The 22,368-nt window shown below is 46.0% G+C and overlaps 1 protein-coding gene across 1 annotated transcript in view; it reads left to right on the top strand.

Moving 5' to 3' along the window:
- LOC142498174 (uncharacterized) overlaps positions 1–21,480 on the top strand; it is a 48,943-nt gene extending 27,463 nt beyond the window's left edge. Inside the window, exons 5-8 of the mRNA XM_075606685.1 lie at positions 2,869–2,991; positions 4,318–4,464; positions 5,948–6,091; positions 20,837–21,480. Coding sequence (XP_075462800.1) covers positions 2,869–2,991; positions 4,318–4,464; positions 5,948–6,091; positions 20,837–21,078 — 656 coding nt within the window. The 3' untranslated portion in view covers positions 21,079–21,480. The remainder of the gene's footprint in view (positions 1–2,868; positions 2,992–4,317; positions 4,465–5,947; positions 6,092–20,836) is intronic.
- The last annotated feature ends 888 nt before the right edge of the window (positions 21,481–22,368 follow it).

The following is a 22,368-nucleotide window of genomic DNA, read 5'->3' as shown; positions in this document are numbered from 1 at the left end:
ATAGCAAAAAACCCACAACTCTGTCTTTATGAGACAGATCTGCGGAAATCCGCAGCAGACAGGATGTTGCCCATTCGTGGCGGAGCTGGAATTCTGGGAAAGGTTCACCCATCTCTATTTGTAACTGTATGGCAGTTTCATTCACTACACTGGCTGTCCCATTTGCAGAAATGCCTTTGAAATGAGTTGTAGGAGCTGGTAATTATTTTATGTGATGGGTAGGCGTTAACAAAGCTCTAAAATAAAGGATCGACACAAAAACAAGGCGCCCAACGCACAAAGTAAAATTATATGAATTTACTAAAAAGTTCAAGGTTTTGCGTACATCAATAATGAATTAAACAAGCAATTGGTTAGTGGGGTTACCACACGATGACTAGGCCGGAGCGTCAGCTTGTCAGCGGAGGCGATTCAGACAGCAGGAACACACCGACGCTGGCCAGGACAGGAACCTCCGTGGAGTCCTGTGCCACACTTCGCTCATCCAAGCATAACCAGATGGTAAAGCCGGTAAAGTGTCCCGTGGCGGAGTACAGAAACCTCTGTGAGTCCCACACGCCGAGCTTGGAACACTAACAATGCGCCGCTCAGTTCCGTGGTGCGCCTGCCGATGACGTCATAGGATTCTCCTCTGCTTCGAAGCGTAGGGGAAAATCCAGGGCAGCGTCAGACACGCAGAGCGGCGTGTGATAGTGAGGGGGACCTGGAGGGGAAGCCAAGTGTTGGGCGTAGCTTTACACAGCACTCAGGTTTGGATCAGATAAGGGAGCACTATCTTCCAACGCGTTTCGTAACTGAAAGTTACTTCTTCAGGGTGGGCAGACGGCTAGTGGAGTACACACATATATATACCCAGCAACCCCCAATTGATGGCTCAGGTTTCAAATTACCGCGCCAACCAGTGAGAGTGCACAAGACTACCCCTCAGCCATCCTAAAACATTGATATACAATGAATAAAAGAAACAGAAACAAATTTAAAATACATAGAAATACAAAATACATGGTACATTTGTAGCCAAATTCTGAAAGAGAAAAACCCACTGTTAGAGATACAATGAGATGAAGCATGTTATAACATGAATATAAAGGGAACCGGAGAGCACACATCCACATAGAGGAATAAAGATCAGTATAGAGACCAGATGTCTATGTCTTCATTTAACCCCTTAGGGGTCAGAGAGCCAAGTTTATAAATCCAAAAGGTTTCTTGGTAGGAGAGGCTCTTAATCCTATCACCTCCTCTCCTTTCCCTAGGGACAACTTTGATGCCTTTAAACATCAATTTAGAAGGATCTTTATTATGATGTAATGCGTAATGACGCGATAGGCTGTGCTTCTCATACCCATTTTTTATATTTCTACTGTAATGTGCTAATGTATACGGATCAATTTCATTTAGTCTATACAAATTTATGTGGCAGTGAGTCAACATTCATTTGCGGTATACCCAGTATTTGAAGGAGGTATATACATGTGTAATATCAGTCCTATGTTACCTGTTCTAATTATACAGGCTTTTTAATCCTTAATATTGCTGCACTAGGTGGTTAACTCCTATCTGTGAGTTTCTTTCCTGCCATTAGGTAGATCGTTTAGATTTTTCTTATCCACCTAGTTTGCAGTTTGAGTATTGTGTATTATTGCTTGTTTTATGTGTTTTGTCACCAATGTCAGTTGGTTTTTGGTTCTAATGTTTTGACAATTATTTTAATTGAGTTGAATTAAATATTACATTATAAGTAAATCACCATTACACTATCACATACAACGAGTGCTGTCAAAGAGGGTGCTTTTGTTTTCTAGTATTAGGGTTTGTCACTAATCCAGGTGCTCGGGTTGGGTCTAACCTGAATAGTGCCCACATCACTCGGGGCTAGTGTATTCTTGAGGTTTTCGCTCTCCTGTAGATTAATTTAGGAGCACCTGGAATGCGATCACCTAAGACTGGATCGTTACATAAAATTCCCCAGTGTTTTTGGACAATTTTTTCAATTTTCCTGTTCACCGAATTAAAGGTGGTAATGAACCTCAGCGAGCTTGAATTTACTATGTCCCAGGCCTTAGTGATATCAATCAAGAGCGTTACATTTAATTACCTCTACCAGCAGACCTTGCTCAGTCACAGCTCCCTGTGTTCTTCTCCCTTTTATTGGTCTTCTTACAGATATACTGTAGGATTGGAGAAGGCGCTGGTCGCATGGAATTGACAAGTACAATCCCCTCATGTTCCCAGCAGAATATAAAAACATTCTTTAACGCGTCATTCTATAAACTCCCAAATCGCTATTTTGGCCGTTTTGTTCCCAAAACCCCCAGGCACATTAACGGGGTTTCTTAGATGAAAACATCCTGAATGCCTGTGTAAGAGATTATTTTATCCCCCTCTTATTTTCAGCAAAGACACAAGTCTCTCATGAATAAAGTCCCATGTCCGACAGTGCCACAAACCTGCCTTTCCCAGCAGTCTCTCCGCATTCCCCAGACACCAGACACCAAATGTTTGATTGAATGTGTGGATATCAAGAGACCTGACAAATGATAAGAATTTACACTAATATATTCTATTCGCACCATATGCACATGAGTTTCCGTCCCCCTATTGATACATTCCCTGGGATTTCATGCACCCATAGGGGAATCCCAATGTTTCTGTGAGTGTTCCTCTTGGCTTCTGAATGATAATATTACGCAGAATAACGTGTTCTTATTCTCTTTTATGAAAGCTATTGAATGTATTTGGTGTTGAATGAATGGGTTTGGTACTCTTACCATTGTCTGGTATGCATTTAACTCTGTGCACCCCAAACCCAGAATGGGAAACCTCTGTGTAACTGTTTTCTTATTATCTTTATCATTTTGTCCTTAGACTATTTTCAATATTGCATAAAGTTATTAAAAGTGGACTCCCAAATCATAAGTCACCATCTACCGGCTCGGTGTTCAAGGGATCAGGACGTCTGCCTGAATGAAAACTCCCACATCGTATATGGTACAACAGTCTAATGCTTATATATTTGTAGCCCCCCTTCCCTGTGACTAAAGGAACTACATGTGCTGGGTACCAGCCTGGCGTACAGGAGGCCTGATCCTCCGCAACTGGGAGCCTGGCGTGATCGCGTTCTTTGGTACACAGCGCCTCCACCTGGGAGGGATCCTTGCGCAGCAGCATAACCCCTCGCAGGAACAATACCGTTAGTAATTAAAGGCACTCACAAAGGTATAACCAAATATATTTACTGACACATAACAACATACAATAACAGCACAGGCTCTACAATGCAATAACCCAACACCACAATAGTGTGTCCCCCCAAAGAACTAACGGTGCCCTATGCACCTCTAACCCAATGTCCACAAGAGCAAGCCCACCCAAATGTGAGGAGTAGTACCACCCCCTTGTGCGTGTGGCCGTTGGTGCACGTTGGATACCTTTTCTGGTCACCGGTCCAGACAGGACAACCTGAAGATGGTGATCCGTCGGACCGCACTGTGTTCCAACAATGCGTCAACCGTTCATCTTCATCCACCAGGTGTCCGCCTCAGGAGGGATCTCACTTTGGAGTGAGTCCCTGTAAATGTCTCTGAGTATGCCTCATATGACTGTGGTCTGTCACATATGCCTGTGGTCTGGTCCCAGACGCGCTAACCGTGTGGCATCTGTCACTGGTATACTAACACTAACTGTGGGCCTTCCCTATAGTACCATAAGCTGCAAGGAACTCAGGGCCTAATTGGGTCCTGCGGGGCAACTCTAGGCTTAGACCAGGGGAGCACTGCTCCCTGGTACTACCTATTCTGTTGCCGTCCTGCTCCGACAGAGCACCCTTGCTCCTGCCCCAGAGGCTATACCCCTCCTCCGGCTCCTGTAGCCTTGCCTTGCGCAAGCGCATTCTAGCTACGGCTTCAACTCCAAGATGGCCGCCGCACATGTAAGCAGACACCAAGGATGGCCAAATCAATAGCGATAGAGAATCAATGTAAAAAAAAGAAATACACTCTGTGGACGGATTGGTAGAATCCATTCCGTGGATTCTCCGCCAGTGAGTTGCTGAATCCACGGATTGGATTCTACAAATACATCCACGGGTTGTATCCAATGGCGGATATGGGTGAATCCGCGCACATTGAAACCGCCCAAAATCCGTTTGCAGGTTTTCCCACTACAAAACGGATTTTGCGGGGTAACATCAGCGAAAATCCGGGACTCAAAGCGCTTCACAATTAGAGTATTCTGTAAATAAAACTCAGACACTCTTCTCCACCCCCCCCCCTCCCAGCATTCCTGAAGCATTCAAACATCTGCCTTTCCTTTCAGCTGGGAAGCAAAGCTTGCAGGAGATAATACAATGTGGGAAGTCCAGTGAGTGCGGCCGGAGTGGTACAATCAGACATCCTGAGAAGAGAATCACATTAAGCACCATCTGCTGTGACACATCTATGTGCTTCCCCTTCAAACCACTATGTACGTATCTACCCCTCATTCTTACCTTGTGCCAGCTCTATTCACTGGCAAGTCTGAGTTACAAGTCATTGGGTGCATGCATAGAAATGATGCAGGGTCTACAGATGGAGCAAGACTTAGGGGCCTCTTCTTGAAGCCTTCATAAAACGTCTCGCTGGGCCTGTTACGCCGCCAGTTTTGTCAGTGTAGTTATAACGGTATTCAGACAGACTCTGAAGACCGGTGATAGGTAAATGAACAGGTGAACCTGTGGATCTGCAGCAATGTGGGTAGGACAGCTGCAGAAAGAGCTGCACAGAGAGAGCCGCCTCTACCTGCACAGAGAGAGCCGCCTCTCCCTGCACAGAGAGAGCCGCCTCTCCCTGCACAGAGAGAGCCGCCTCTCCCTGCACAGACAGAGCCGCCTCTCCCTGCACATATCTCGCCAGCGATCATAGGGTTTAATAAAAAATGTAATACTAGTGTGCGTGAGCAGGGCGTCTCCGGAACAGAACCGCATTGATTTCAGGTCCGGGGACCCCTGCTTCCTGAGATACTGGCCCCGTTATGGGGTGCAGAAACAGACTTTTTAGGGCCACAGAGGCCCCTATTCTTTCCAATATAGGCAAATTATTATTTAGTACAATGAAATTGGTGCTTAGTGAGGAATCCACATCTCACTTTGATTCTTGGACCCTGACAGTTCTGAGACCCTGATTTCTGAGGGTGACTGGTCAGACCATGTCCCCTCACCGGGATCACCCTCCGTTACCCTGAATAAGCCAGGTTGGGCTCTGAACAGCGCTTGACCATCCCGCTGACCCCCTGTGCTATAAATGACGCCCACCTCTGCTCAACAAACCTGCCCCAGTATCCTGTCAGTGGCCTGGGAGGACACCCAATAAAGCTTGTACCACCCCCATCATTTAAAAAGATGGCTGGGTGTATCTCTCTGTTGCAGTAGTAGACAGCCCCCCACTGATAACTCATTCCAGCCTAGGCCATGAATCTCGGCAAGTACAGGCACGCGTGAAATCATGCTTTTGGTCACCCGCTCGTGCACCTGCACTATGTCCGAGGCAGTAGGCAGCCCCCCACTGATAACTCACTCCCGCCTTGAAGACAGTGACTTGAATGGAACAAATCTCAGGAGCAAAATACAAGTATAGTCCCAGCACTCACTGACTACATGAAAAGCAGCAAAACTGATGAAATGTCAAAAAGCGAAAAGATGATTTAATAGAAGCACAAGGTAACTCCCAATTGGAGTGATGCCGGTACAAGCGGTTATATATGGACCCTACTAATATAGTGAAAAGGGTAATATTACACAGGGTCAGGAAGTGGGGTAAACACAACCATAAACGTGGGGAGGGGAAACAAGTTCTGGGGCTTAGAGATACCAAGTAAAAGGTTTTCATACTGTATGAATTCGGAGTCCTTTTTTACCCCATCGCCCTCACCTGTCACCTGTTTTACCTTTGACTTCCTCATTACCTGTTAGTGACCGAGGAGATAACCGTTAAGAATGGGCTGACATGTGAATCCTGTTTCTCTCTGAACACAAATCGGTGTTTAGTCAATAAGACCATGCAGTGCGCTGGGAATGAAACCCGCTGCATCCGATATACGGAAACCGTGACGCAAGGTAACTCTGCCTTTAATCTCTTTATACAGCAGCATTACGGCGCGCTGGTCAGGTCGCTGTGGTGTGTAGCACTGTACTGTCATTAAACGGTGTGGACATCTTACTAAGTTACTATGTTACTAAGTTACTATGTTACTAAGTTACTATGTTACTAAGTTACTGTGTTACTAAGTTACTAAGTTACTAAGTTACTATGTTACCAAGTTACTATGTTACTAAGTTACTAAATTACTATGTTACTAAGTTACTAAGTTACTATGTTACCAAGTTACTAAGTTACTAAATTACTATGTTACTAAGTTACTAAGTTACTATGTTACCAAGTTACTATGTTACTAAGTTACAATGTTACTAAGTTACTATGTTACCAAGTTACTATGTTACTAAGTTACTATGTTACTAAGTTACTATGTTACTAAGTTACTATGTTACTAAGTTACTATGTAACTGTCATAGGTTATTTACACTTTTTTACCGGGATCATTGATTGGTCAAAACAAGATAATGAATTAAATTTGAGTTTATTCACTTAAAATAGGCATACGCACAATGGAACACAAACTACATGTAGCCAGGTTGTCCCCCTCTGCCGGTGCTCTGGAGGTCCCCGGCAGCTCCCGAGCAGGGCGTCACCATCATGCGCAAGTTCGCGCATGCGCAGTGACATAGTACATGCGGCGGCCAGCAGAGACATTTGCGCATGCGCAGTGATAGCGCGCGAACCCTAGCCTAGAGTGGCGGCCGACCTGAGTCTAAATCAGCTAGATCAGCGGCTCTCGGATAATCTCGGTCAGGTGCGTTTTTTTTTTGTCGGGAGTGAATTGCGTTATTTTAGCGCTCGTGATATTACCATTTTATTCTCGCTGTCTGCAATACTGCAATGCCGTGTAAAAACTCAGGGGGGTGTTTGCGAGCTGTTGTCTTGGAAGTCTTAAACCTTCGCGGTTCAACCTACGTCATTACACAGTCTGTGTGTGCGTGCGCAGTAATAGTAAATTTGCATATTTAAAGTATACATGCATTTGCAGTGCTGTACTGTACAGTATGTCTCATTTGAAAATTGTTGAAATGCATAGGCGTGTACAGTACTGTAACAGTGTCACATTTAGGCATACTGTATACAGCGCTCTCCCCTCGCTCAGGATAATTAACTGCACTGCAGGGTATTTCAACTTCTTATCTTCTCTACAATGCAGTACATCTGTCCCACACCATTCCTTTGTATGTGTGTCTGTTTTCAATCACATTCCTGCCTGACAGCAGGTGATTACTGTGCATGCGCCTGTAACTTCGCCCACCACTGCTTGCTTGAGTGACTTTTTTTTATTCTAATTTTTTTTTCTCCACAAGCCTGCAAAAACCATCTTGATACTGTATTACGATATTCAATCTGTGCTGGAGCTTTTGACTGCGACCCTGTGTGTTTGAATGCATATGGTTGATTTGTGTGCTTTTTACGTACTGTATTTGGGGGTGTAGGGATCATATAATTATGATGAACTGCCTTTTGAAATTAAAGTATGTCATTATCTTTGAACTTCATGCATGCAGCTGTACCCTGTAGCCCCCACCCCCAAAAACACACACTAGGCTCGCTCGCTCAAGGATTTGAAACTCCACAGAGTCATTAATTTTCTGAAGCTTGACATTCACGCTCGGCTTTGAATGGATTAAGAACACAATGTAAAGCTTCAGAAAATTAATGACTCTGTGGAGGGGGAGGGTTGGGTGAGTCATGCGCAGTAATCAGATAGCTCCCATCTCAAAGAGGATTACATGAAGGTGCAGTGAGGCACAGTGAGGCGCCTTCGTGTAATCCTCTTTGAGATGGGAGCTATCTGATTACTGCGCATGACTCACCCACCCCCACCCCCGTCCACACAGTCATTCATTTTCTGAAGCTAGTCATTGTGTTTTTAATCCGTCCCTAGCCGAGCATCAATCACCTCGCTGCGCCTGCGTGTAATCCTCTTTGGGATGGGAGCTAGTTGATTACTGCGCATGTGCCTGTAACTTCACCCACCACTGCTTGCTTGAGTGAGTGACCAAAAAAAAAAACTTTTTTTTTTCTAATTTTTTTTTCTCCACAAGCCTGCAAAAACCATCTTGATACTGTATTAAAATATTCAATCTGTGCTGTAGCTTTTGACTGCGACCCTGTGCGTTTGACTGCACATGGTTGATTTGTGTGCTTTTTACATACTGTATTTGGGGTTGTAGGGATCATATAATTATGATGAACTGCCTTTTGAAATTAAAGTATGCCATTATCATTGAACTTCATTCATGCAGCTGTACCCTGTAGCCCCCTCCCCCATGAATACACACAAGGCTCGCTCGCTCAAGGATTTGAAACTCCACAGAGTCATTAATTTTCTGAAGCTTGACATTGACGCTCGGCTATGGACGGATTAAGAACACAATGTAAAGCTTCAGAAAATTAATGACTGTGGAGGGGAGGGTTGGGTGAGTAATGCGCAGTAATCAGATAGCTCCCATCTCAAAGAGGATTACACGCAGGCGCAGTGAGATGCCTGCGTGTAATCCTCTTTGAGATGGGAGCTATCTGATTACTGCGCATGACTCACCCACCCCGCCCTCCACAGAGTCATTAATTTTCTGAAGCTAGTCATTGTGTTTTTAATCTGTCCCTAGCCGAGCGTCAATCACCTCGCTGCGCCTGCATGTAATCCTCTTTGGGATGGGAGCTAGTTGATTACTGCGCATGCGCCTGTAACTTCACCCACCACTGCTTGCTTGAGTGACCAAAAAAAAACAACTTTTTTTTATTCTAATTTTTTTCTCCACAAGCCTGCAAAAACCATCTTGATACTGTATTATGATATTCAATCTGTGCTGTAGCTTTTGACTGCGACCCTATGCGGTTGACTGCACATGGTTGATTTGTGTGCTTTTTACGTACTGTATTTGGGGTGTAGGGATCATATAATTATGATGAACTGCCTTTTGAAATTAAAGTATGTCATTATCTTTGAACTTCATGCATGCAGCTGTACCCTGTAGCCCCCACCCCCACGAACACACACAAGGCTCGCTCGCTCAAGGATTTGAAACGCACAGGGTCGCAGTAAAAAGCTACAGCACAGATTGAATATCGCACTAAAGTATCAAGATGATTTTTGCAGGCTTGTGGAGAAAAAAAAAAATTAGAATAAAAAAAAAGTTTTTATATTTTTTGGTCACTTTGAACTTCATGCATGCAGCTGTACCCTGTAGCCCCCACCTCCAAAAACACACACTAGGCTCGCTCGCTCGCTCAAGGATTTGAAACTCCACAGAGTCATTAATTTTCTGAAGCTTGACATTCACGCTCGGCTTTGAATGGATTAAGAACACAATGTAAAGCTTCAGAAAATTAATGACTCTGTGGAGGGGGAGGGTTGGGTGAGTCATGCGCAGTAATCAGATAGCTCCCACTCAAAGAGGATTACATGAAGGCGCAGTGAGGCGCAGTGAGGCGCAGTGAGGCGCCTTCGTGTAATCCTCTTTGAGATGGGAGCTATCTGATTACTGCGCATGACTCACCCACCCCCACCCCCTCCACAGAGTCATTAATTTTCTGAAGCTAGTCATTGTGTTTTTAATCCGTCCCTAGCCGAGCATCAATCACCTCGCTGCGCCTGCGTGTAATCCTCTTTGGGATGGGAGCTAGTTGATTACTGCGCATGCGCCTGTAACTTCACCCACCACTGCTTGCTTGAGTGAGTTACCAAAAAAAAAAAAACTTTTTTTTTATTCGAATTTTTTTTTCTCCACAAGCCTGCAAAAACCATCGTGATACTGTATTATGATATTCAATCTGTGCTGTAGCTTTTGACTGCGACCCTATGCGGTTGACTGCACATGGTTGATTTGTGTGCTTTTTACGTACTGTATTTGGGGTGTAGGGATCATATAATTATGATGAACTGCCTTTTGAAATTAAAGTATGTCATTATCTTTGAACTTCATGCATGCAGCTGTACCCTGTAGCCCCCACCCCCAAAAACACACACTAGGCTCGCTCGCTCGCTCAAGGATTTGAAACTCCACAGAGTCATTAATTTTCTGAAGCTTGACATTCACGTTCGGCTATGGGTGGATTAAGAACACAATGTAAAGCTTCAGAAAATTAATGACTCTGTGGAGGGGGGGGGTTGGGTGAGTCATGCACAGTAATCAGATAGCTCCCATCTCAAAGAGGATTACACGCAGGCACAGTGAGGCGCAGTGATGCGCCTGCGTGTAATCCTCTTTGGGTTGGGAGCTAGTTGATTACTGTGCATGCGCCTGTAACTTCACCCACCACTGCTTGCTTGAGTGAGTGACCAAAAAAAACCCCTTTTTTTTTATTCTAATTTTTTTTTCTCCACAAGCCTGCAAAAACCAATTTGATACTGTATTACAATATTCAATCTGTCCTGTAGCTTTTTACTGCGACCCTGTGCGTTTGACTGCACATGGTTGATTTGTGTGCTTTTTACGTACTGTATTTGGGGGTGTAGGGATCATATAATAATGATGAACTGCCTTTTGAAATTAAAGTATGTCATTATCTTTGAACTTCATGCATGCAGCTGTACCCTGTAGCCCCCACCCCCACGAACACACACAAGGCTCGCTCGCTCAAGGATTTGAAACGCACAGGGTCGCAGTAAAAAGCTACAGCACAGATTGAATATCGCACTAAAGTATCAAGATGATTTTTGCAGGCTTGTGGAGAAAAAAAAAAATTAGAATAAAAAAAAAGTTTTTATATTTTTTGGTCACTCACTCAAGCAAGCAGTGGTGGGTGAAGTTACAGGCACATGTGCAGTAATCAACTAGCTCCCATCCCAAAGAGGATTACACGCAGGCGCAGCGCGGTGATTGACGCTCGGCTAGGGATGGATTAAAAACACAATGACTAGCTTCAGAAAATTAATGACTCTGTGGAGTTTCAAATCCTTGAGCGAGCGAGCCTTGTGTGTGTTCGTGGGGGAGGAGGCTACAGGGACAGCTGCATGCATGAAGTTCAAAGATAATGACATACTTTAATTTCAAAAGGCAGTTCATCATAATTATATGATCCCTACACCCCCAAATACAGTACGTAAAAAGCACACAAATCAACCATGTGCAGTCAAACGCATAGGGTCGCAGTCAAAAGCTACAGCACAGATTGAATATCGTAATACAGTATCAAGATGGTTTTTGCAGGCTTGTGGAGAAAAAAAAATTACAATTAAAAAAAAAGGTTTTTTTTTTTTTTTTTGGTCACTCACTCAAGCAAGCAGTGGTGGGTGAAGTTACAGGCGCATGCGCAGTAATCAACTAGCTCCCATCCCAAAGAGGATTACACGCAGGCGCAGCGAGGTGATTGACGCTTGGCTAGGGACGGATTAAAAACATAATGACTAGCTTCAGACGATTGTATCCGACACGAGTCAACTGGATTCTCCCCATACTTCCTCATGTTCGGACGAGAAGTGAGACTGCCAGTAAATGTACGCCTTCGATTCTCGACGGATGGAGTACACAATGCTAATCATTTCAAATACATGCAAAGACTTAAAGACAGCTTGCAACAGGCTTACCAACAGGCTGAAAAGTCTACAGCTAAGCTGAATGCTGACAATACAAGGCGATACGATCATAAGGTTAAATACTGGGAGCTTCGTCCTGGAGACGCTGTGTTGCTTCGCAATCTGGGAGTCCCGGGAAAACATAAATTGGCTGACCGATGGAAAGACTGTGTATTTGAAATAGAATCTCAGATGCCTGGCCTCCTGATCTATCGCATCAAAGACACTGAAGGCCGGGTAAAGGTATGGCACCGTATACATCTTCTCCCCATTCCACAAGTGGGAGATGAGGTAGCTGAAATATTGGCCACACCACTGAACGGTGAGTCTGGTCCCTTTTCGCGGGGTTTTCTCCAGACAGTCATTCAGGACCAGGAAGAGCCAGGGGAAGGAAGTGAGGGCAGGGGTCTAGGACCCACTGCATTAGGCCAGCAGCCCCCTAGGACCCAGTTAGGTCCTGAACCCCTCTCAGCTTGTGGTACTACATTGACAGGCCCTAGGTTAGGGACCCTGCCACCTTAGTACCAGTGTTAGTTAGGGACACAGCGGACGCTGCACTCCCCGAGAAGAGGCCTGGGCTCAAGCCTAGGCCCCAAAGAGACAAAAGACTATCTCCAGGGTGGGATCGCCCCTGGCGGACCCTCGTGTAAGGAAGGACAGGATCGCAGACGGGATCACCAAGCGGCGGATCCTTTTCGAAGCTGATTGCTGGCTCGAGTGCAGGAGCACTCGGCAGGTACCTTCATAAGTGCACCAACGTATCACAATATATATAATTACACATAGTGGCAGCGCTGACCACGGGACAAAGGGGTTAGACTGTGGACACGGTGTGGGGATACACAGTGGTGGGTGCAAGGTACACTCCTAGTGGAGTGAATGATATTCGGTACATGGTGTGGAGTTACCCCCTAGGGGGAGTAGTATTAAAGATCACAGTGGTTATTGCTGATACTGATGTCAAGTGTTACAGTTATTCTGCATTTACAGTAAAGTGGTTATATAAATCTCTGTGTATGTGCTTATTGTATATGTGGGTCCTGTGTAGGCAACCTTCTACATTTCCAGAACCCTTCACAGGTGGAGGCACTGCAAACAAGAACGTTCCAGAGATTCACCCAAGGCTCTCACTAGCGGAGGCTCAGGCCTCCTGTGAGCCTGACAGGTATAACGCACCACACCTGGTTACCTGGTAACATATACTCGATATGCGATTTGGTGGGGGAATACCCGTTACATACATAAGAAACACACGCTGATTCGGGAACTGGGGCAACAAACTATACTTTCCTAGCTGAATTGAACGTAAAACAAGAGTCTTGAGTTGATCAGGACTTAGCCTGTAATGTCCTGGAACTCAAATCGGCAGGAAGTTCCTGACACCCCCACTCCCTTTCCTCCAGGGATCTTGAAATAACTTCACCGGGAGTTACAGTAGCTCCAAACACCCTGGAACTAAATTTGGCTTGCAATCTTAGCCGCGACTGCTATGTTCATTTTTTAGAACTTGGCTGGAAAAAGCTGGACTTATTTTGACTTCAATTTTCTGAAGCCGGCTCGCTGCTATTTCTCAGAGAGCATTTTTTGGTACATTCAAATTTGCCGCTGCTGTTCTGGTGCTTAGAATCTGATGACCGAATTGGTTAAGGGATTCAGAGTTCATGAAATACTACAGCTAATACCAGCGTGGGAAATTTCTCACCAGCCAATCAGAGCGCTGCCAGTCTACTGAAGCCGGGCAAGCAGGGACTCAGAATCAGCCAAGGCCTTGCGCAAGTTTGCCACATCTACCTGGAGCGCGACGGCTTCGTGCAGACCACTATCACCGAGGCCGAAGACCAGAGAAAAGACCTTTTGCTGGAAACTGCATCACAGCGCCCCAGCACATCCAGACATTCATCAAGGTCAGCAAGATAAGCGCAATCTAACGCGTCCAGCGCAAGCGCAAAGCCCACTCAGGCACGAGCCAACACAGAGGCCGCACGAGCAAGGGCCGAATACGCTCAAAAAGAGGCAGCCATGAAACTAGAAAGGACCGCATAGAAGAGGAGGAGCAGACAGCCACCGCCGTCGCCGCAGCCGCAGCGCGTAAAAAGACAGAGGTGGGCATTAACCTAGAGGCCCTAAATCAAGATGGGGAAGCTGCTGCAGCCATAGCCCAAGCCGAAGTCCTAGAAGCTGCAGTGAGACAGGATGGCGGGGAGCAACCACGACGCAATCAAGTGCCTGGGCTTTTCCACAAGGGAAGAACGCAGCCTACTAACCAAATGGCTGGGGAAAGAATCCATAGAACATGCGAAGACTCAGGGCAGCAAACGTGAACCACACCCAAGTAGGTTTTGACCTAGTATAGCAAAGGCTGGAAGAGTGCTACGGTAGCCCAGACGCAGTCGAAGACGCTCTCTTCAAAAGAGTCGACAGCGTTTCCAAGATCACAGCTACAGACTACTCGAAGTTACGAGAGCTCGGGGATCTGCTGCAGGAGCTGGAATTTGCAAGAACAGACCAATCCCTGACAGGTCTTAACGTCCTAGACTCAGCTCGCGGAGTGAGACCCATCTTGGAGAAGCTACCCTACAACCTCCAAGAAAGATGGATGTCACAAGGCTCCAAATACAAGTCGCCTTCCCTCCCTTCTCATTCTTCTTGAGCTTCATCCACGAAGCGGCAAGGACAAGGAACGATCCCAGTTTCATCTTAGGTGCGCAGACCACACACAGTGCAAGCAACCTGAGGAGTGAGAGACCAGTGCCGAGATACGGTAACACTCGAACACCCATCTCGGTCCACAGAATGGACGTGTCCCCCACGACCCAAACAAGTCCCAATCAGTCGGTCGCTGAAAACAAGAAATCAAGGGGACCAAACAGGGAATGTCCCATAGACAAGAAGCCACATCCACGTAACAGGTGCTTTGGGTTCAAGATGAAGTCCATAGAGGAACGCAAGAAGTTACTCGGAGAATTCAGAGTTTGCATCAGGTGCTGCGATTCCACAACCCATCTAGCCAAAGACTGTAAAGAAGCCATCAAATGTGCAGTGTGCAAAAGTGACAAGCACGTAACATCTCTACATCCAGAGGCACTGACACTCAACAACCCATCCTCGATAGCGGAGCATGGCGGGGAGGAAGGAGAATGAGAGCCAACATCTGTCACGTCTCAGTGCACCGAGGTTTGCGGAGAAGGATGTGACAAAAGGTCCTGCTCCAAAATTTGCCTTGTCGCAGTGCACCCCCAGGGACAACCTGAGAAGACTATTCGGATGTATGCAATCCTCGACGATCAAAGAAACAGATCATTGGCGAAGACGGAATTCTTCAACTTATTTAACACACAAGACAATGCCTCACCCTACACCCTCAGAACCTGTGCAGGGTTAACTGAGACAGCAGGGAGAAGAGCAAATAGCTACATTATACGTTCAGTGGAGAACAGAGTGAAGATAGCTCTCCACACACTCATCGAGTGCAACCACATGGCGGCAAACAAGGATGAGATTCCCACACCGGACGTGGCACACCATCACCAACACCTCACAGGAATAGCCAACTACATCCCACTGGTAGAACAAGGCGCCAAGATCTTGCTGCTGCTCGGTAGGGAGATCCTGAGGGTGCATAAAGTCCGTAAACAGCGCAACAGACCCAACAACGATCCATTCACCCAAAGGCTTGACCTAGGATGGGTGATAATGGGAAACATGTGCATTGACAAAGGGCACGAACCAGACTATGTTGACGCCCGCAGAACAATGACAACAGAATGTGGACACACATCCCTCTCCGAACCATGTCTTGGCCATCTCCAAGTGACAGGAAGGCCAAGTGAGGAAAAGAGACAAGGTCATACCCTGGAGATCAACAAAAACATCTTCACATCAGGGGAATTTGACAATGGCCTAGGATGCTTAGTAGTCTAGACAACTAAGGATGACAAGGCGACTCCACCAATGGAAGAAAGCAACCTCCTGAAGGTGACCGACAAAAGGATCGTCCAAAGGAAAGGAAACAATCGGACAGTCCTCCTGCGAGCAATGGCACAGCTAAGACATACAGTCATTCCTCTCCGCAGAATACTAATTGGCAAAGCAGCTAACCGCCACCGCTGGCATAGCCGCAAAAGATTGCGCCCTGCAGGTGAAAGTACAGCGGCAAAAAGACTGTCCTCTAACACGCCTAAAAAGAGGCAGTCGCAGAGACATTTCACAAAAGGATTTACAAGTACAAAAGAGACTGTTCTTCGTCATGTCCAGGGAGAAAACAACCTCCTGAGGGCAGTTAACAAAAAGACATAAAGGCGTATCACCAAAATACGTGGAAACATCCTCGTGCAAGAGGAATGCACGGATGACTTAGGGTGCATATCGTTCCAGACAAAAAGAGACGACCACACTATACTCAGACTTGAACTATGTGGTGCAGTATCAGCGGTAGAACTGGCAAAACTCGTCAAAAACTAAATTGGCTGCAAACCAGATGCTGTCAGGTTCTACACAGATAGCAAGATGGTACTGGGTTGCATATGCAACGAGAAAAGAAGATTCCACGTATACGTGGCCAACCGTGTAGAAAGAATCAGGAAGTCAACCCAACCAGAACAATGGTACCATGTACCCACAGACCAAAATACTGTAGATCATGCCACCAGATCAGTGCCCGCAGCTCAACACCAGAACATGTCGTGGCTCACAAGACCAACGTTTCTAATGCAATCCGCGGAAAAAACGTTAATCCCACGACTTTGAATTTGTGCATCTAGAGCAGGACACGGAGATAAGGCCTCAAGTATCCATGTCACTCACGAGTATACGACCCAGAAACACCCTCAGAAGATTCTTTGTCATCAGAGGACCAGTCAAACAAATACGCTCCGACTGCGGAACCAATTTCGTTGGGGTACGTGAAGGATTTCAAATAAACACTAAACAGTGCCAGAGACTTTTGCACAAAGACATTGTGGTACAATCAGCTAACCTGGAACGGTGCATCCACCTGGCATCCTTTGCCAAAGAACTTTGGCCAAGGGACTTTGAAACCAGGGGTACCGGCCGGTATCTCATCGCTATGTGGATATGGACTTTCGCATTGTTTGAGAATGTGATGTTATATTGTTATGTATTACATATGTTCCACATAGTCAGTTATATAGTGGTATCTCCAGATACCAGACGAAGAGTGTCCTGGAACAAGTATTCCCATTTCTGCCCCACTGTTCACCCCACTCTTTTGCAGCTTCTGCCTGTCAGTTCCTGATTTCAGCTGCATGTGTATTTGCTTTGAACACACACACACACACACACACACACACACACACACACACACACACACACACACACACACACACACACACACACACACACACACACACACACACACACACACACACACACACACACACACACACACAGTGCCTGTGTGATCTATACTATGTTGCCATTCCTGCCTCTAGGAATGAAGTCTGTGAGTTGCTATAGCAACTTCTGAGATCTTTCTCAGAATGGGCTATTCTGCCCTCCCCCCTGTTTTGCTGATAGTTAGTTAGTCCCATCTCACTTCTAGTGTGACCCTTGCTCCTCACTTCCATTCCCACCCAGGACACACAAGCATTCAGACAGAGAAGCCCTTTCTACTCACACTACATCTACAAGTACCCTTTGTTTTCCACTTCTGCAATAAAGTTAAGAAAGACAATAAGGACTTGTTATGCTTTGGAAGAGGGAAGACATGAGTTAAGCTAACTGGAATTATTCATACATCATACGTGACCCTGGTTCCAGGATATGGGCCATTAGTCTTTCTGCAGAAATGTCACTGAAATGTGCAGCATGTACCTGAGTCATGTTGGTGATTGCCCCAGATTTTCCAAGGCAAGTTTAAGAATAAAGGCTGGCACAGCAGTAGCTACCATACTAACTGCCTCCTGACCAAGTTACCAGGGATAACAACCAGTAAATATACATTAACTCCTTCCTGACCTAGTTACCAGGGATAATCTCCACCCTGCTAATGCCGTTAAATCTTTGTTACTACAGGTATCCATGTTCAGGGGACCCTGAGTATTGATTATCTTACTAACTGGTATAATCAGTGTCCTTTATAACTAGGGTACCTACTGTACCTCTCACTATAACACACTACTCATAACATACTTATATTTTCTGACACTATACCTATTCAACTATACATACAGTGACGGCCAGCTTTATTCTAAAGCGGCTGCCTCCGCAATTTAAAAATATCCACGGACGGGCGTGGCTGTCTTTGGCTGTTTTTAGCTGGTTTTCCCGCGCCTCGGGCGCTTTCAATAATGAGCGCCATTAGCGCTTATCTATTGAAGCGGCCGCCGCGCGGGAAACTCCGTTTCAAATGGAGAAAAGCCCCCGGCAGGAACGCGGCTTGACCCCGGCAAGCTTTAGAATAAGCTTAGCCGCAGCAGTATTTATCTATTCATTTATATGTAACAGGTGTTCCCCCACCCTAAGGGAATCAGCGACTACTACAGTACTGGTGCTACCCGTCGGATGTAAAGAAGGCCTGAGCCTCCGCTCACAGGGAGCCTGGGATGACTGTGCGTTCTATATATCTCTATATGGTGCAACGCCTCAACCTACTGTATGAGGATCCTGGGGTTATAGGATTGACTCCTCATAGGACTCGTATACCTAAGGTATACTCAAATAACACACTCACAATCAGTAAAATATAACTCCTTTACTGTGATCCCACAGAAAGCATAATTTGACACAATACAAACAATGCACAGTATTATAATATAAATAACAATAGTCCAGGGGTAGCTAGCCCCAAATAGTACTGAAGTTGCTCGGGCACCTGTAAACCAGTGTGCTGCGAGCATTCCCTCCCAATATGTGTGAGGGCAGCGTTACCCTCCACCTTGTGTTGGTGCACTTTACCTTCCTGGCTTAAGGTCCAGCCAGGCCACGCTTCCCTTTAGGAGCAAGCGTCCAACGTTTTGCGGTCTCAACACAAGCCTTTCACACCTTAGGTCCCGGATGATGTCTGTCACGCAGGCCGCAGTGGAAAGCCTCCCTCTAAGCTCTGATCTGCTCAGATGTTTCCGCTCCACCCTCTCTCTATGACAGGAGCTCCCTATCTTAAGGGCGGCCCTACACACTTATCTTCAGTGAGGGGGTCTATTTGGGGCTTAGGGCAGGTTAAGGTATAGTCCGGGAGCTTGGCAGGCTCTCCGGAAACTTTCTCCCTCTTCCCTTGCTCTGGATCAACTCCCTATTCTCAACTGTTAACTCTCAACAGAACGCTGAGGAGAACCTCTACAAAATGGCCCCTCCAACAAAATGGCCACCTCTATACTACACATATCTCCCATATCTAACATGTGGCGCCAACCGCAAGATGGCTGCCGCACCTTCCCGATCCTCTCTCTGCTGTGTGTTACTATGGGCGCACTCCTGATTGGCTGTAACGGCCCATGTGATAGGAGTTTCGCAGCAGGACTTCAGGGAATTGTAGTCCCGCTATGTTACATAGCCAGGACGTCTCCTACATACAACTATTTACAGTGAGCCCTTTCCTTGGTCCCATCTACAAAGGTCTCACCTCACAGCCCTCTCTTCACCTCTCTTTGCAGGGTCCCAGCTGGGGGTCCCTTTTCTCTCTCTGTACCCAAACCTATTGCACACAGGCAACATGGGGTGATGCTGCTTGCTAACACTGTGCTCCATCACTTTCACCTTCAGGTCACAGCACAGTAGAATAGTTATAAGTATGACCAGGGCAGGAACCCCTGAAGGGACTCGTATCAGGTCAGTCGTGGGGCTGTATGAGGGGCAGCCATCTTGGGATAACATGTTTTCCTTTAACTTCTTTCCTAGGGCCTTGTTTATGATAGACACTTCCTTGTCCCGATTTAGCTCCCTATACAAAGGTCCTCACTGTAATGAACACTTCATGTACTGCTGCAGCTCCCATCTTAATCACTGCTCTCAACCTCCACCTGTCTCCTCCAAATCCTCCTCTTCTGTTCTCACCTCACATCGCCTTGTCTCTGGGTCATCAAAGGGTCGGGGCGAAGCTCCTGCTTGATGATTAGCAGATCCCTATCACCAGGGTGGTTGACTGGGACACTCCTGTAACCCTATATAGTAACCCCAATAGGGAAGGGGTTTACACCTACAACATACAAAAGCATTCCCCTGAACAAAACAATCGGGCAGGAGGGTGGGCATGATACTTGCGGGAGGGCACGAGGTAAGATAGAGCCCCTCCCACATTTTCCTGCCTTAACCACCCCACAGAGCCCCACCCTCTTAGCTAGATCACTCCCTTAACCCTTTCCAAGTTGTATTAGCGGGGAGAGAAGTGTAGAAGATGGCCCCCTCCCTCGTCATAAGGTGCCTACCCAAACGCAAGGACCCACTTTATGACTTCTATGATCAGCCCTTAAGTGATAATAATAATAATTATAATAATACCAGTAATAATAATAATTATTATTATAGTATTATATTAGTACAGCATATTATTATTATTATTATTATTATTGTATTATAACAGTAGTATAGTATTTTAATAGTAGTACAGTATTATAATATTAGTACAGTATTATAATATTAGTACAGTATTATAATATTAGTACAGTATTATTATTATAGTATTATAATATTATTATAGTATTATAATATTATTATAGTATTATAATAGTAGTATAGTATTATAATAGTAGTATAGTATTATAATAGTAGTATAGTATTATAATATTAGTATAGGATGATGATAGTGATAGTGATAGTGATAGTGATAGTGATGGTGATAGTGATAGTGATAGTGATAGTGATGGTGATGGTGATGGTGATGGTGGTGATGGCGATGGTGATGGTGATGATTATTATTATTATTATTATTGTATTATAATAGTAGTATAGTATTATAATATTAGTATAGTATATTATTATTATGATGATTATTATTATTGTATTATAATAGTAGTATAGTATTATTATTATTATTATTATTATTATTATTATTATTATTATTATTATTATAGTAGCATGTTCTTGTATAGCGCTGCGGTCTAATACACAGTTATTTTCCATCCTGATTCTCGTTAACATAAGTTTAGTGCCACAATTAACATGTAGCAGATATATTGTATATAACACTGCCCCAATTAATCAGCGCGTTTCCTGGTGTGTATTCCAGGGCAAAGCATTAGCTACGAGACCCTGCAGGGCTGCAGCACTGAAGAAATTTGTATCTCTGGAGATAGATCAATAAATTATACTACGAAACAGCTGGAGATGAACATCACGTGCTGGACCGCGAGGAGCAGCATCGCCAGCAGCGCAAACTGCGTCAGCAGCATCAGAGCCATCCACATCCAACAGTTATCAGTGCCTACCATTTTTGTTTCTTCGCTACTAACTGTCATCGTTTCGCGTTGACCCCGTTACTTCCGGAATATAGATGTATTAGGATCATAGTTTCCAAGTAACCACTAATCCAGGAAATTGCAGCACTCCGGAAACCACAGTCCCACCAGCAGTCAGTAGGGCCTATTCTAGAAGCTTCCATAACTTTGCTGCCATCTCGAACGGTTTGACATGTTCCCGCCGAACGGTTTGTCATTTGTGTTAGCCCGGTATTCAGAAAGAATCTGAACCCCTCCCAAACCGTGAGGCAGGAAAATGCCAATAGTGTACGGGACCGCAGACAGTCATCTCAGTCTCTCTCAAATATCTCCCCGTATGATCTGGCCACAGCCTGTAACAGCTGCACAGAGAGAGCCGCCTCTCCCTGCACAGCTCTTCCAGGCGATCTCCCTGCACAGAGAGAGCCGCCTCTCCCTGCACAGCTCTTCCAGGCGATCTCCCTGCACAGAGAGAGACGCCTCTCCCTGCACAGCTCTTACAGGCGATCTCCCTGCACAGAGAGAGCCGCCTCTCCCTGCACAGCTCTCACAGGCGATCTCCCTGCACAGAGAGAGCCGCCTCTCCCTGCACAGCTCTCACAGGCGATCTCCCTGCACAGAGAGAGCCGCCTCTCACTGCACAGCTCTTACAGGCGATCTCCCTGCACAGAGGGAGCCGCCTCTCCCTGCACAGCTCTTACAGGCGATCTCCCTGCACAGAGGGAGCCGCCTCTCCCTGCACAGCTCTTACAGGCGATCTCCCTGCACAGAGAGTGCCTCCTCTCCCTGCACAGCTCTTACAGGCGATCTCCCTGCACAGCTCTCACAGGCGATCTCCCTGCACAGCTCTCACAGGTGATCTCCCTGCACAGAGAGTGCCTCCTCTCCCTGCACAGCTCTCACAGGCGATCTCCCTGCACAGCTCTCACAGGCGATCTCCCTGCACAGAGAGTGCCTCCTCTCCCTGCACAGCTCTCACAGGCGATCTCCCTGCACAGCTCTCACAGGCGATCACAGTGTTTTTATGAATATGTTTACGTGTGTTCAGGAGCAGGGAGTGTCCGGAGCAGAACCGCGTTTATTTTAGGTCCAGGGACCCCCTGATACCCAAGACACAGGTGCCGGTATCTCCTATGCATTTAAATTTCCCTGTCACGGGATGCGGGACATTTAAACATTGCATGGGGATACCCACACCCCATAATGGGGCCTGCATCTTGGGAAGCAGGGTGTCCCCGGACCTGAAATCAACGCACTTCTGTTCCTGAGACACCCGGCATCAATCCGATGCAGGCAAATTTTTTTGGTCTTGGTTCTGATCGCA

Source organism: Ascaphus truei, chromosome 6, assembly GCF_040206685.1.
Source record: "Ascaphus truei isolate aAscTru1 chromosome 6, aAscTru1.hap1, whole genome shotgun sequence".
Taxonomy (NCBI): Eukaryota; Metazoa; Chordata; class Amphibia; order Anura; family Ascaphidae; genus Ascaphus; species Ascaphus truei.
This window is presented reverse-complemented; position numbering and strand designations above follow the sequence as displayed.